The sequence below is a fragment of the Dasypus novemcinctus genome, chromosome 13, assembly GCF_030445035.2.
Source record: "Dasypus novemcinctus isolate mDasNov1 chromosome 13, mDasNov1.1.hap2, whole genome shotgun sequence".
Lineage (NCBI taxonomy): Eukaryota > Metazoa > Chordata > Mammalia > Cingulata > Dasypodidae > Dasypus > Dasypus novemcinctus.
The window spans coordinates 12,609,981-12,624,320 of NC_080685.1; the positions used below are offsets into that span (position 1 = coordinate 12,609,981).

At 35.9% G+C, this 14,340-nt stretch overlaps 1 protein-coding gene across 1 annotated transcript in view; it reads right to left on the minus strand.

Moving 5' to 3' along the window:
• The window catches only part of RYR2 (ryanodine receptor 2), a 735,760-nt gene that overhangs the window by 309,861 nt on the left and 411,559 nt on the right, over window positions 1-14,340 (minus strand). The window contains exons 16-21 of the mRNA XM_071207362.1: window positions 11,948-12,066; window positions 11,268-11,401; window positions 9,599-9,840; window positions 5,436-5,628; window positions 2,926-3,142; window positions 1,209-1,313 (exon numbers count right to left, since the gene is read on the minus strand). Of these exons, the coding sequence (XP_071063463.1) occupies window positions 1,209-1,313; window positions 2,926-3,142; window positions 5,436-5,628; window positions 9,599-9,840; window positions 11,268-11,401; window positions 11,948-12,066 (1,010 nt within the window). The remainder of the gene's footprint in view (window positions 1-1,208; window positions 1,314-2,925; window positions 3,143-5,435; window positions 5,629-9,598; window positions 9,841-11,267; window positions 11,402-11,947; window positions 12,067-14,340) is intronic.

Sequence of the window (14,340 nt, forward strand, 5' to 3'; positions counted from 1 at the left end):
CTCACATTTTTTTAATGTAATGTTAAAAAAAGACAAAAAAAAAAACAGAAAAAAAAGAATGAATTTTTTAAAAAAATCAATAGATATAGCAAAAAACTAGGTTCTATTAAGTATTTGCTGGATTAGACAGATGTCTAACAATTATTTAGTTAATGAAATGATCCTGTTTCCCGACCAAGCCTCGAGAGGATATAGTGTCGGTCGAGAAGTTACGAAACTTGGGTTCCAGCCCCAGCTCTGCTCTTCTCCAGCAATGGCTCCTGCCAAGGTATTTAACAACCCATGAGAATTCTCAGTTATGTCATCACCAGTAAAACTGAAATAGCACCTATCTCAACGTGCCGTGAGGAAAACTCAACCTCATAATCTGCTGTGAAAGTGTAAAACTGCACAGCACTACATAAACATACAAGCACCTTTGAGTAGTACAGAGTATAAGATGCCATTACTACTAACACTGATAATAAATGTTCCACATTCAGATGCAATAAACTATTGCTTTGAGTGAATACACTGATGTCTATATTCTCTCAAGTACAAGGAAGTACTATAGGTTTTGGAATACTTGGAAAAATGTTATAAAAATGAATATTACCATGGTTCTGTTAAAAATAGATATATGAAACACTGGAATTACAAAAGAAGTTTTTCTAAAAATCTAAATTCATGTGCCAAACCATATACTACGGTATTTAACAAAGAAGCATTTGAAAACATGTGTAATCATTACTCCTCAGTTCATCTTACAGTTGTGAAACCAACTATGAATGTGTGGTCACAGGACCTGGACAGTGCTGCACACAATTGGGACTAGAAGGGAAATACCCAGAAAGAGAAAAGCAAATTGACTTCTTTCTTTCCATTTTCAGTTTTCCCTTTCACTTTCGATGAGATATTTTTTATTTTTTTAGAGTAGCTTGAAATCAATTCCTATTGTCTGCATATGTTTAAAACTCGATTTGAAAATATAATTATCAGTCCAAGGATTGATAACTTTTCAATTATCCAGGCAACTAAGCAATCCTTCAGTGATTCCACCAATAAGGCCATTCTAGCCAGGAAAAATAAAATGCCCAAAAACTAATATGTAGGGCAAAAAGTCAATCCCATCGATTCATGCCACCACCAAGCAGGATACCTGAGAAAAAGTTATGTTTTCTTAAAGATACATTAATAGAATCTGAAAATAAATTTTCAAAATTATGTACCGGACCATACTGCCAGCCAAGTTCAATTTTATTCATAACCCAAAGTTCATGGATATTCTCTGCCAGTTTTTCTCTTATCCTCTCCAGGTGAGGAGGCAATACAATCTAAAATTTAAAAAAAGAAAGGGGAAAAAAAACATGCATTACAGGCAAATACAATAAAACGCAGTGGCAGTTGTCCTCACTAAGAATTGGACTGTCTAGTAAACAAAATGTACTACTAATAAAATGTAATAACAGATTATTGTTCTAAACCATTCATTTTATGGCATTCTTTAAGTGATAAATTCTGATTCTAGGACCATTCTTTTTGAAAACCTAGGTTTCCAAATGAATTTATGAATAAAGCTTAGAAAGACAGAAAGTGGAGTGCTGTTGGGGACAACTGAAAGAAGTTTAACGGGTGTGAGAAAATTACACCAAAGCATGCATTATTTAAACAGAGAAATCACCTCAAAGCTCTTAAACTAACCTGGCCAGCATCCAGAGGCTGGAGTGAAGGCACAGCAGTGTCTGAAGGCTAATCCATCAGCTCTTTGAGCCTGTAAATAACTGACTGCAGTGATTAATGTTGCCCTGAACTCTGGTCCATTACTTTTGGTGGTTTCCAAATATAAGCCTCAAGGCAATGGCCCCATTAAACATGCTCCCATTAAAAGGAGGAAGTTTAGTGACTTTTTCATAAAGAATGAAAAATGGTTTTCAAGGTGAGGGGCTGGTTGTTTGCATCTTGATAACATACTTAATTGTCATCCTATGCCAGTATCCCAAGAAATAGAGCAGTTGCATACCCATGAAGCCCATGGGTTGAGGGTATCCCTGCTTATTCTCTCTGAAACAGTAGAGGTTGTCCAGGACTCAAGTCATCCTAAATGTGTTGCCATTGCATAATCCAGGGGACCATTTCAGCCTACCCCAATTCCCCCAATACTGTGGATTAGCAACCTTCAGTGGAAGTATACATATCCTGCCACCCTGCAGCAATGGCCAACACAAACTGAATTTTAGGCTTGAACAATGCTTGCATGGTTACTTTACCACTTAATATAAAATGGTAAAATGCTAGCAGAGAAAGACAACAAACATGACTCTAGCAGCTAAATAACTGGTGCTAAATTGAAGCTTTTGAGGCCTGGTATTAATTTGATGTCTCACTTTAGAAACAATGCCTTTGATCTTCAAACACTAATAAAACTAAACAAAATGAGTCCATTAAAGCAAAACTAATAAAACTTGGAGTATCTACCCAACCTCACTGAAGTAACTTCATACCAGACCGAAGCAATATTTAATTCATTAGCAACCTTGGGATCTCTTTGCATCTAGGAAACAGCAACAAATAAAAACAAGAAATGTGGCTGATATTTCTTGGACACCTATTTGCCAAGCATTGTGCTAATGGGCCATCTATTAACTGTGTCAAACATACACTTGGCATCTCAACTGACAAGGTAACATGTTCACGGCCCCAAACCAGGTATTTGGTCCCAGACATCTGGACTGTAGAGCCCATGAAATCAAACTCTACACAAGAAAAAGAATAGAAAAGAGGTGAATGGGTGTGGTAAAGGTGAGTAATATTGTATGAAACTTGTTTCAGTTATACAGTTAAAATGTAAAATGCAAGCCAGTGGGTTACAGTCACAAACGTTTGCAAGTCACTGCATATGAGGTTGCCTACAACCCAAGCTGCTGCCCTTACAGCTGGTCACGGTACCTGGCTGGTATCCACAGGAATCGGGGTGAAGGCTGCTTGTGTCAGAGAAACTGTGGGGCCCAGGAGGTCCCGGGTATAAGTTCGCTCTTGCTTGTATTCTCGGCTGTGTTCCACTTTCAGCTTTTCTTTTGGCAGAACAGCTTCATAACAAGGAGCATACCCAGGCGGAGGAAGGAATTTAAATTCTCCGTGTCTCCCTCCAAGCAGAAAGCGCACTCTAAAAATGATGCACGTCAGGGTCAATTATATCTCTGGCATATAAAAAATCTATCTCATCCTCAACATATAAGGAAGGAGTTATTAATATAAAATTAACTTTATTAGAAGCCACTTGTCTGTGTATGTGCATCCCCTAAGTACCTTTATTAAGCCATGACATTAGAGTCTAAGAGGCTCTAATCATAAAAGGTAAAATATGAAGGAATCACACCAGACCTGCTAAAATTATGTCAATGGATCAGAGAAAATCTTTAGACCCCTGGAAAAATCACCCAAAGATCCCGCATGATATTTCTATGTGAAGGAGCTGGCCATTTGATGTCCTAAGATGCCGAACTAATCACCAGGAAAAAAGCAGGGTGATTTAAATATCTTTATGTTTAAAATCACAGGTATGATAATTTAAAATCACTAGGTATGATAAAAAAGAAAAAGCTACCACTTGTGTGTGTGTGCTGTGTGTGTGGGGGGGTACCATGGGCTGGGGAGTGAACCCATGACCTCATATGTGGGAAGCCAGTGCTCAACCACTAAGACACACTGGCGCCCCCCGAGTTGGTTCCTAAGTTTGTTTTTTCTCACTGTTTCCATTTTCTTCAGGAGGCACCAGGAACTGAGCCCAGACCTCCCATGTGGGAAGCAGGCACTCAACCACGTGAGCCACATCTGCTCCCCAAAACAATCAGTTTTTAATGCCCAATTTCCTAATGAAATTTCTTAAAAGGCAGTCAGATGGTATTTTCATTTCCTAAAGAAAGAAGATGACCATATTTCTTATCCCTTACCTATTCAAAACACCAAAGTTCTTCCTAAAATCATGTATATATCATAATCACTTAATTTAAATAATTTTTAAAAGATTTTTTATTTATTTCTCTCCCTTCCCCTCCACCCCCCAGTTGTCTGCTGTCTGTGTCCATTCACTGTGTGTTCTTCTGTGACAACTTCTATCTTGTGTCAGCTCTCTGCGTGTGCAGCACCATTCTTGGGCAGGCTGCACGTTCTTTCACGCTGGATGGCTCTCCTTACGGGGCACGCTCCTTACGCGTGGGGCTCCCCTACGTGGGGGACACCCCTGCATGGCAGGGCACTCCTTGAGCACATCAGCACTATGCATGGGCCAGCTCCACACGGGTCAAGGAGGCCCAAGGTTTGAACCGTGGACACTCTATCCATTGGGCCAAGTCCACTTCCCAATTTAAATAATTTAATCTGTATTCCACTCAATTATATTTTTTGAAACAGATAATTGATAGTAATTTCTTGAAGCTCTCCACTTACAAATATCAATTTGAACTTTCATCTTCTTTGCAATATTTATTTAGTGATTTGCATCCAAATTTCAGGCCAAAAAATAAATAAAATAAATAAAATAAAATAGAAAGCAAGAAAAGAGAGCAAGGAGAAATGAAATCTTCAAAACATTCCAAAAGCTTACAGAAAGAAACATTAGTTATGTAACCACACCAAAAAAGATTATTGGCACTTGGATAACTACTATTTCATGATCATTCTGTTCCTTCTTTATTGAAAAGTGTTTTTTAAATGAGGAACTATTCAAGTTAGTATAGTAATAATTAAAAAGAATAACCCAAATAAATGAGTGTTTGACAGCTGTTTGGAGCCACTCTCAGCAGGGAGATCTATATATCCATATAGTTATGGATGACAGAGTGGTCCTTACTACAACAGACCACCATTTATGAAAATCCTCTTTGTACAATTCCAATGACTCATAATTTTAATTTTCATGTCCCTGTGGCTAATACCAAAAAAGGAAAGCAGAAATATTCATCTTGACATAGTTGATCTTAGACAGGTAATTTATGAAGTCTAACAGGTAGAGGTAGCATTGAAGAAGCCATTTCGACGTGATCAACAAGAATATTTAGTTTCTGTAGAAAAAAAGGGGGGTTAGAGTGGGGTGGGAAATATAGTGAAAAGAAAAGGAAAATCAATGAAAATAGATTTTTAAAATGTGGTTTTTTAAACAACCTATTCCTCCCTTTTATTAAAGTTTTTTAAATGCACTTGAAATATCTCAAGAAACTGGTTTCAGATCGTTATTAGGCTGCTTACATCTAATGGCAGAATATGTGGACAAAGCAGTCAATCTCCCGAGAGTCGCTTCTTGGGTGAAACTTACCTTCGTGCAACAGGCAAAGCACCCTGTGGACAGATGTCCAGAAATGAGAACAAAGGTTAGAGCAGCAGAGGGATGGCAGTGCAGTCTTCTGTGAACGTTTGAGAAGGGAGAAGGGAGACAGACCAAAAAACAAAGAAATACTAACTTTATTCCTGCAGAGAAACTAACAACTGGGAAGAAGAGGCCATCAATGTTGAAATTCTCAAACATTCCTTGAACAGGTTGTCCATTAATTCTGAATGAGATGCTTGGGGCACTTAGATCTAAACAGCAACTGATGACATCATCAGTTCTCAACAGATGTTGGTTTGGTGAGCTTACAGTACGGGCAATACAACCTATTGGGGAAAAAACATTAAGGAAGGTAATGTATTTTTTTTTTCTTTGAGTACCATTTTCAGAGGCAAAGTAAAAAACTTGAATAGGTAGTGAAAGACCAGTGCACAACACTAGAATGGAATAAATCTTGAATGTTAACTGAGGCCCTATGTTTAAAAACTTCGTTTAAAAAATGCTGTTGTTTTTTTCCCTAGGAGACATGCTACTATCTTTATTTAAAATAGACCATCAAATATGCAGAAATTCCATCATGTATATGGGTAGCATTTAATGCAGAAATAATCTTAGAGCAGGTAATACTGTAACATCAGAGGAAATTCTCTAGAAGAAAGCATTGAGCTCAAATAGCTACCTTATAATCTACTAATCGTATAACCACCAGCAAATTACTTAACCTCTCTGAACTTTGATAGGACACTAAATATCATCAGCTTAAAGAATTTTTATGAAAATTCAATTAGTGGCTTACAAGTAGCAAAGAATCTCAAACATAGCCAGTACTTCATAGTGTTAACCCTTTTTTCCTAATACTAGCTCCCCTTTGTTCTATAAGCTCAAAATAAAAATATATAAAGATAATGAAAACAGAAAACAGGATCACTTATGCATTGTTTATCAAGAGATTAACAATTTTTGTTGTTGTTGTTTAGCGATTAAATTTATTTCACATAGATCTGGACCGGTTTCTTTAGTACAACAAGATAAAATGTGAGGCACGAAAGTGATATTTGATAAATGCCATTTCTTGCCCTAGCAAGGGCAAGGAAGTCTGAGCCCATGCTTGACTGTATCAGAACTCCTTTGCTAATTAGTCTCATGGGAATCTGTTTCTCATAGCACACTGGAAGAAAAGTTTTTCCTAATCACATGCATATACAAATAAAAACACTTTAGAGTCTGGGCAAAAACAAAAATAAATTTCATGATACAAGCTTTGCATTTTTTATAAGACCTCTTTTATCTCCAGCATGCCAAGATTTTACCAATAGGACTTTTGAAATTCCAGTAGAAGGGAATATCTACTTTTAAAAATGTGTTCACTCTTTATTTGACCCAATATTCAAATCTGAAAGCGATCAATTCACTATCAAATAAATGACTTTTCTAGAATTCCCTGAATATAATAAAGGAAGCTTTAAAAAAATCATATAAAAACACTGCAGCTCAGAAATAAAGTCTATTCTCATTTGTATCAAGACCTTTAGCTGTTAAAAATGTTGTTAAACAGATATTTACCGCAGCCCAAATATATTGCTCAGCTTAATTTTATGCTAATACTAATGATTATCTGAACTAAAGTAAACTGTTTTATATTGCCTAAAAGAAATAACATAGAAAAGATCACCTGGTGAACAGCCTAAGGTTAACATTCTGAATGGCACTCACACTGTCTAATCCACTTAGCAGCATTTCCAGGTTGCATTTCTATAAACTCTTTATGCAGTTCATAGGAAAACTACATTCCCATTCTCTCCATTAGCCATAAAGGAAGATAGCAGCAGTCTTATTTGTCTGGATTAGAAATCTGTATCCATCTTCTCCTGAACTGTTCTGTATTTACATTCTTCTTCTTCCATATTTAAATCCCCTAAAAGCAATAAGATTTTTCATACTTTTGCCTCTTACAAATACCGGCTGATATGGTACCAAAACCAAACTCTCTTTCACAGAGGGAAAACATAGCAAAACTGAGAAAGTTTCACAATGGAGAGAATAAATGAAGGTATGGCTCAAAACTTTTGCCAATGAGGTAAATCCTAGATATCAGGAATGATCCTCTGTTGCAAAATGTGGTAAAGAAATGTACTATCTCTTAGAAACCACAAATATTTAATACTTTAAATTCCACTTTCACCATTCAGAAGAAGAGGAATACAAGAATAATCCCAGGAAGATTACCTAAATCACCATGGATTCTGACTTAATATCTTACTTAGACTCCAATTAAATTAGATTATTTTTGTTGACTAAGAACCTAAAATCAGCAAATCACTTAAGAGTCCCCACGTGGCTTGAGAGAACACACCTTTCAACCACAGGGTCACTTAGGCACGACAGAGTGCCAATCTTCCTGCCATTTTGAAAAAGGACAAATACTTTCTCTTGATAATGAAGTGTCCAGATGCTTTCCCCCTGAAATTCCAGAACCTACCATCCTTTCTATGAGCCTACAGGAAACTTAACAAGTGATATGCTCATAAATTCACTAATTTTTTTTTGTAATTGTTCTATTTTAATAGATACTTTGGAATGAAAGGCATAATGAACACAGCATAATTCTATTCCTTAGGTATTGAATTCTTTCTATTTGTTTAAAGAAAGAAATAGCTTGAAATGGAATGCAGCAAAAATGGTGAAATGGCTAAGGTTTTTGGATACAATTCCATATTGTCTTATCAGATAATGTTTTCTCCCTAACCTCGTTCTGTATTGGGAAAACAAGTGAATGTTTTTCATTCATTCCAGTACCTATTTTGTGCTAAGCAATAGTAGGAACTAAAAAAATTTAAAGTTCTATAATGGGATAATTACAGAAGGATGGTAGTTAAAATATATTGTAAAATAGACATCAGCCCTGTTTTACACTTGATTCGTTTTCTGAAGTTAGCATTCCTTACCTTTGGTTGGTCAGTAGGAAAAATTTACTATGGTAACAAGACAGACACTAACTGACTACACTCTTAGTGAACACTGGACCAAGAGACAGTCCATACTACTGCAAAACTCTCAGTAACGTCCTCCAATGTTTAGATGAACTATCAAAGCTACAGCTTAATCTTGAAGACAACTGAGTTACTGGCATTGAAAAAATGAAAAAAAAATGCAATATTTTTCAACATAATTATATTAAATCCTTTGTTTATAAACTCACACCATAAGGCTTAGATTTAATTCAATTTAATTTTTAAAATTATTTTCAAAATTAATTTATTAGGCCTATAACGAATTAATATGTAAGTACTTATTGCCTACAAACCATAAGAAGAAACATTCATTGTTTAGTAAAGTGAGGTAACTTTCTGTAATTTATATATACTAAACCCTTTACAAAAAATGTCAAGGTCATATAAGGATTATACTGTATTCTAAATGCAACTTTATTAACACAAATACATTTCTGCAGAATTCTAATAGCTAAGAAACCTCTAAATAATCAAGATCAAAATCTTTAATGTTACAGAAGAGTTTCTGCAGAACAAAATGGGGGTTGGAGTAGGGTGGGAAAACATAAAACCCAAAACTCCTCTTCATTATTTTCAGAGAAAAGAATCTACTTTTAAAATTCATAGTACTCAGTTTTACTACAAGCTCAACTGATAGTCAGTAGCTGGAAAAATTTTATCTACCTACCTACCTACCTACGGTGGTACCAGGGATTGAACCCAGGACCTCGTACATGGGAGGCAGGCACCCAACCATTGAGCTATGCAATGAGAGTTTGCTTGTTTGTTTTTTGTTTTTAGGAGGTACCGGGGGTCAAGCCTAGGATCTCGTACAGAGAAGCAGGTGCTCCACCACCTGAGCTACATTCACTCTCTACACATGGAGTTTTAAACAGTTCTATGCTTCTGAAACAAAGTGTTATTTATGACGCATTATATTAATGATTCCTCACAATACATTATATGGCAGAAAGGTGAACTTAGCCTGTTTCTCCCAATTATTTGCCAGGGTTTGTTATTAGTTCTTTTTAAATTGGAAGTGAAGCTTCACACATACCAGTTAAGGTGTGTAGGAGACACATGATTTTACCGGTTGACTCATAAATTGGAATATCACTTTTTAAATACAGAATTCCTAAGCAGTATTATCCTTTGGAAATACATGACAGTTCTAATTGTTTTCTTTTTCCCCTAGTGATATTTGCTTTTCATCTAATATGAACAGCACCATTAAGTTTCACAAATGTACAAAAAGGGCAAAAGAGCCACTTCTGGAATGATGTGAATGAAACCAGGTAGCATTTACCTGACCAGAGGTGAAGTCCATCAAATCCGTAGGAGAAGAGGTCATCTCCAACACCGTTTCCACCCCACTCTTCGCCCCCTCCAGGGTAAGGAGAGTAGCCTTCTGTGGAAGCCCAGCCCACTCTGAGGTGAGTGGCCTCCGCTGTCACAAATGGCTCTGTGTGGTCCACCATCAATTCATAGTACCATTTTTTATACTGAGCCGACCCTTCACTGACGCCCAAAAAAATATTGGGCCTCATGCTTTAAAGAGATAGAAATATCACATGAGAAAAGTCTGCATAAACCTTTCATTATTTTAATTTATATCTCATTGTTTTGAGCACTTGTTGCTTTCCTAAGATGTCACGTTTCCTTAAAATACTAGAAGCTCATTAAAACAACCCCTATGATAGAAAGCAGTGCTATCCCAGCCCTGCAGTTAACATTCAGTGAACAGTGTTTCCTTTCTGGATTACTTGACAATGACATGTGAGGTCTAATTTTTTTTTTCTTAACTCATTACCATATTTTATAACTGTAATCAGGTTTAAGGCACAAACTGAGACCCTCAGTATAGCAGGTCCGTAGAGTTGGTATAGCTATTATTAATCCAGGACATGCAGAAGTTTTCCTAAGCCAAGCTTTGTTTCACACATGGAATAAGGCTGAAGCACAAGTCATTTTGTTAGTGAAGGAACTGAGGTGACTCATCAGCTTATTAGTTATTTCCCTATGCATCACTGTGAACAGAAGACTCTTTAGTAAGTTGTATTTAACTGTATTTTAGGAGAGAATTATCCCCTATGGTAATCCTGGGGATTAGTGAAGGCCTCATGAAATATCACTCATAAAAAAGAAGCATGCAGGATGCCTTAAATGGGTACTGTTTTGCTTTTTAAACGACACATAAATGTAGGCTGAACCCTAAATTTTTGTTTAAAATAGGATAAAATATCATCTATTTCCTGGACTGCGGCTAGATGCAGTATGCAAAAGTTACACTATTAAATTTTAACTAGGCAATTTTTTATTTTTTTTATAAAGGAGGGAGTGTGGAATGGTGCTTTAAGAGCTCAGTCTCTGGAGTTGTTAGACAGCAGGTCCATTTCCAGTTCTGGGTTTTTAATGTATGAAATGTGGAAAGGAGAACTACCTAGGAAAGTACAAATGCAAACAGTATATAGTGCATGTAAAGTACTTAGTATAGTCGCTGGTACAGAGTATGCAATGAAATGTTAGATACTTTGAAGGTAGGTCTGACTGAAGATATAATTTAGTGGTCATTTGTGGAATTTATTATACTTTGGATATTCTAATTATGTCTTTTGCCCTACATAGTGGACCCCTCAAAGTTTGAATTGAAGGATATTGTCTTTGGTTAACTCTAAGAGGGTATAAAATGTAATTATTTACAACTACAACCCCTTCATAACTGTCAACCTGCTTCCAAAAATTTTCAATTATAATCTATTTACATATGAATATGAATAAAAGGCCTTACACATTCGTTGGTGATAAATGAACATTTTGCTTGATTCATCTATTGTTACTATTCACCCATCTACTGGCAGAAAAAAAATTCTTACTATATACTGGGAAAATAAGTTAAAAATCCTAATAAAATGAATAGAACACGGGGTATCTTTTGTTATTCTCCATATCTGGTGACACTGTCGATCTGAATTTACCTGCTGACATGATTGACAAGACGTGTCTGCAGTAACAGATCTCTTCCTGGTAGGAGATTGTCACAGATGAGATGCTGGTTAGAACGAACTGCAACTCCATGGCAAACACAGAGAGAGCACAAGACGTCCAAAACCTGAAAAGAGAAACTACTTTGAGCTGACTCTAAATGCTCCTTCATATTCGAACATTGGCAGCACTTTTCACAAAAGCAAGTCTAAGTACATTCCCTCTGATTTTTTTTTTTTTTTGAGGTACCGCAGCTGGGGATTGAACCCAGGACCTCATATGTGGGAATGTGGCTCTCAGCCACTGAGCCACATCAGCTCCTGGTTTTTTCCCTTTGTTTGCTTGTTGTTTATCCTTGCTTTTAGGAGGCACCAGAAACTGAACCCAGGACTTCCCATATGGGAAGCAGGCACTCAACTGCTTGAGCTACATTCACTCCCTCCTCCAATTACTTTTGACACTGATATTCCAGTTTTCCTTCATACACAAACCGAGAAGTGCCATTGAGGCTATGAATAAGCACTGAATAATCTCACTTGATCATAATTGATAGGTGTAAAACACTCAAAATTCTGATACAGCTTTTAAGGAGTTGTCTTATTTTAAAATATTGGATTTTAAATTATTCCAGAATGCACTTCATAGCAATAAATAAATAAATTGGCTCATTTACCTTGTGATTCCTGCCATGCTTGTCTAAAAGTGAGATAATGGATTTAATATGTCCTTCTTTTATAATATTTAGAGCTTCCGGACTTTCCACTAACACACAGTGTAAAACTTCAAGAATGCCTAAAAGTAAAATGAAGGAAGGAGAAAAACATGAAACCAGTCTTCAGTAACTAATGTCTTCCTTTTTCTCTATATGTTCAACAAATAATTATCATCTGCTTACTGACTTGAGTAAGCGGTGCTATTGGAGAGAGAGGACTGATGCCCAAAGACAATTAAATTCCAGTTCAGTGAGTTAAAGGCATGAACAACTCATATACAGTGTTTAGCTGTGTAAGTAACTCTGCCTGGCGGAGGTAGGAAAGACAGCCAGTCAGTTAAAGCTTTAAAGGTTACATTAATGACACATTTCCATAAAGAAGACAGGAAAGGGTAGTCCAGGCAAAGTGGAGTCTCGAGGGAGGGCAAGTTTCCTGGTATGCATGAAATACAGAGCAGGGATGGATGGACGTGTAGGAGAAGGCCAGCTGATGAAGCAGCTTATCCCTAAAAGTATTATTTTGCAACACTGTATCCTAACCCACAGAGAACATCTTAGTTTGCAAAACAAGAGAAATATACAAAATAATAGAATAATACTGTATATAAAATATGCAAAATCTGATTAAGAATAGTGATGTTTTTTAGGTCCTAGCCATCACAAGGCAAAATGACATATATCCTTTCTTATCCTAAAGTTTAAAACAAAATACATAAAAAATACATTTCATTACCATGCTTTTGGGCATGAACTTGAAAAGCTTAATGAATATATGTGATTTTAGTTTTCTCAGAGCAAGCCTGCCTTATCAATAATGAGAAAGCAGGCCATATTTAGCAATTAGATACGAACTTCCAAATATGTGATCTCCCCGCAAAGGCTGAGTGGTATTGGGAAAGGGCCTCGGAGGAACCCCGTGGGAAGGTTTTATACATCTCAAATGGAGTTCACTGTCCAAGAAAAGAAATGTAAAGTGCTCATGTTTGCAGATTGCTGGGGATATAGTAGGAATTCACTATGCTTATCACAATCTGTAGTTGATCCAAATCCCAACTACCAAGTCATTATAATATGAGGGATGTTAAAGCTAATTTCTTCATTAATGACTGAAATCTGACGTGTATTTGATTAAAAAGAATATCCAAAAAAAAGAGTTAATTTTTGGTGGGGTTCAAAATCAATTGCTGTGTTCCAAGAGTCCATGACAGTTAAAAATCAAGAATATCAAAACTAAATACAATAAGCTGATAGAGAAGTTTAAAAAGATGTTAATATTAGTGACCTGACACTGAATATGAATACTACTCTTGCTACTATTAAAAATACAGCAGTGAAACAAACCCATTCATTCTGAGCTAAAATTAAAATAATAGATCAAGAAAAGCATTTTTAAAAGATTAATCATGTTATCCTGATATTTTTTGTTTGTTTTCTCTACATTATTTATTGTTATAGAACAGGGTTTAGGAAATCATGTCAGTTCACTTTTGTAAATAAAATTTTATTGAAACACTGCCTATTTTTGTAAATAAAGTTTACATCTCATCTATGACTGCTTTTGTGCTACAGATGCAGAGTTGAGTGGTTCTAACAGAGACCGTGTTGTCCATGGAACCTAAAATGTTTATCTATCTGGCCCTTACAGAAAATGTTTGCCAACTCTTACTACTGATTATAACCATTAAGAAAAAAAGAGCCAGAAATAGGAGTTAACCAGGAATAAACCCTCCTACAAATAAATACTCATGAAGGGCAATAGTAAACAGTAACCTGAAAATACCAGAAAAGTTATAGGTAAAGATTTTGGAAGAGAAGAGCACATATTACAAAATGTGAAAATGGTAATGTGAGGATAAATAGTTGATTTTTCTCATATCCAGCCTACTCTGGTAGAAGGCTTTACTTCCTTAATTTAACATTAAAACATACTCTTCAATTGAGCCAAGTCAGATATAATAAATAAATATTTGCTTGAAAGGAATGACTGCCTCTAATTCTACTAGTACTGACAACAAAATGTTGTCATTTTGTTGAAAAGAAAAAGCTACTTTTCTTTTCAACTGTTGGAATAAATTGCAAATACTTAAATTGTTAAAGAAAAACAAATTGAAAAAACCCAAGAAACCTATTTTCAAAAGAATTAACACTAGCTACATTATATTTTATGTCTATTTAAATTATGTTGATATGTAGATTGTACCCTTAAGTGAAAAATGAAACAGAGAAAGAGTGCTTGGGGAAGATAAAGTGGCATTACTCAACTAAAGATCATTTTACCACTAAATGCTAACTACGCCAAATAAGACCCAGAATTGGAAATAGTACATAATGCTTATTGTCAAATTCTCAAAGAA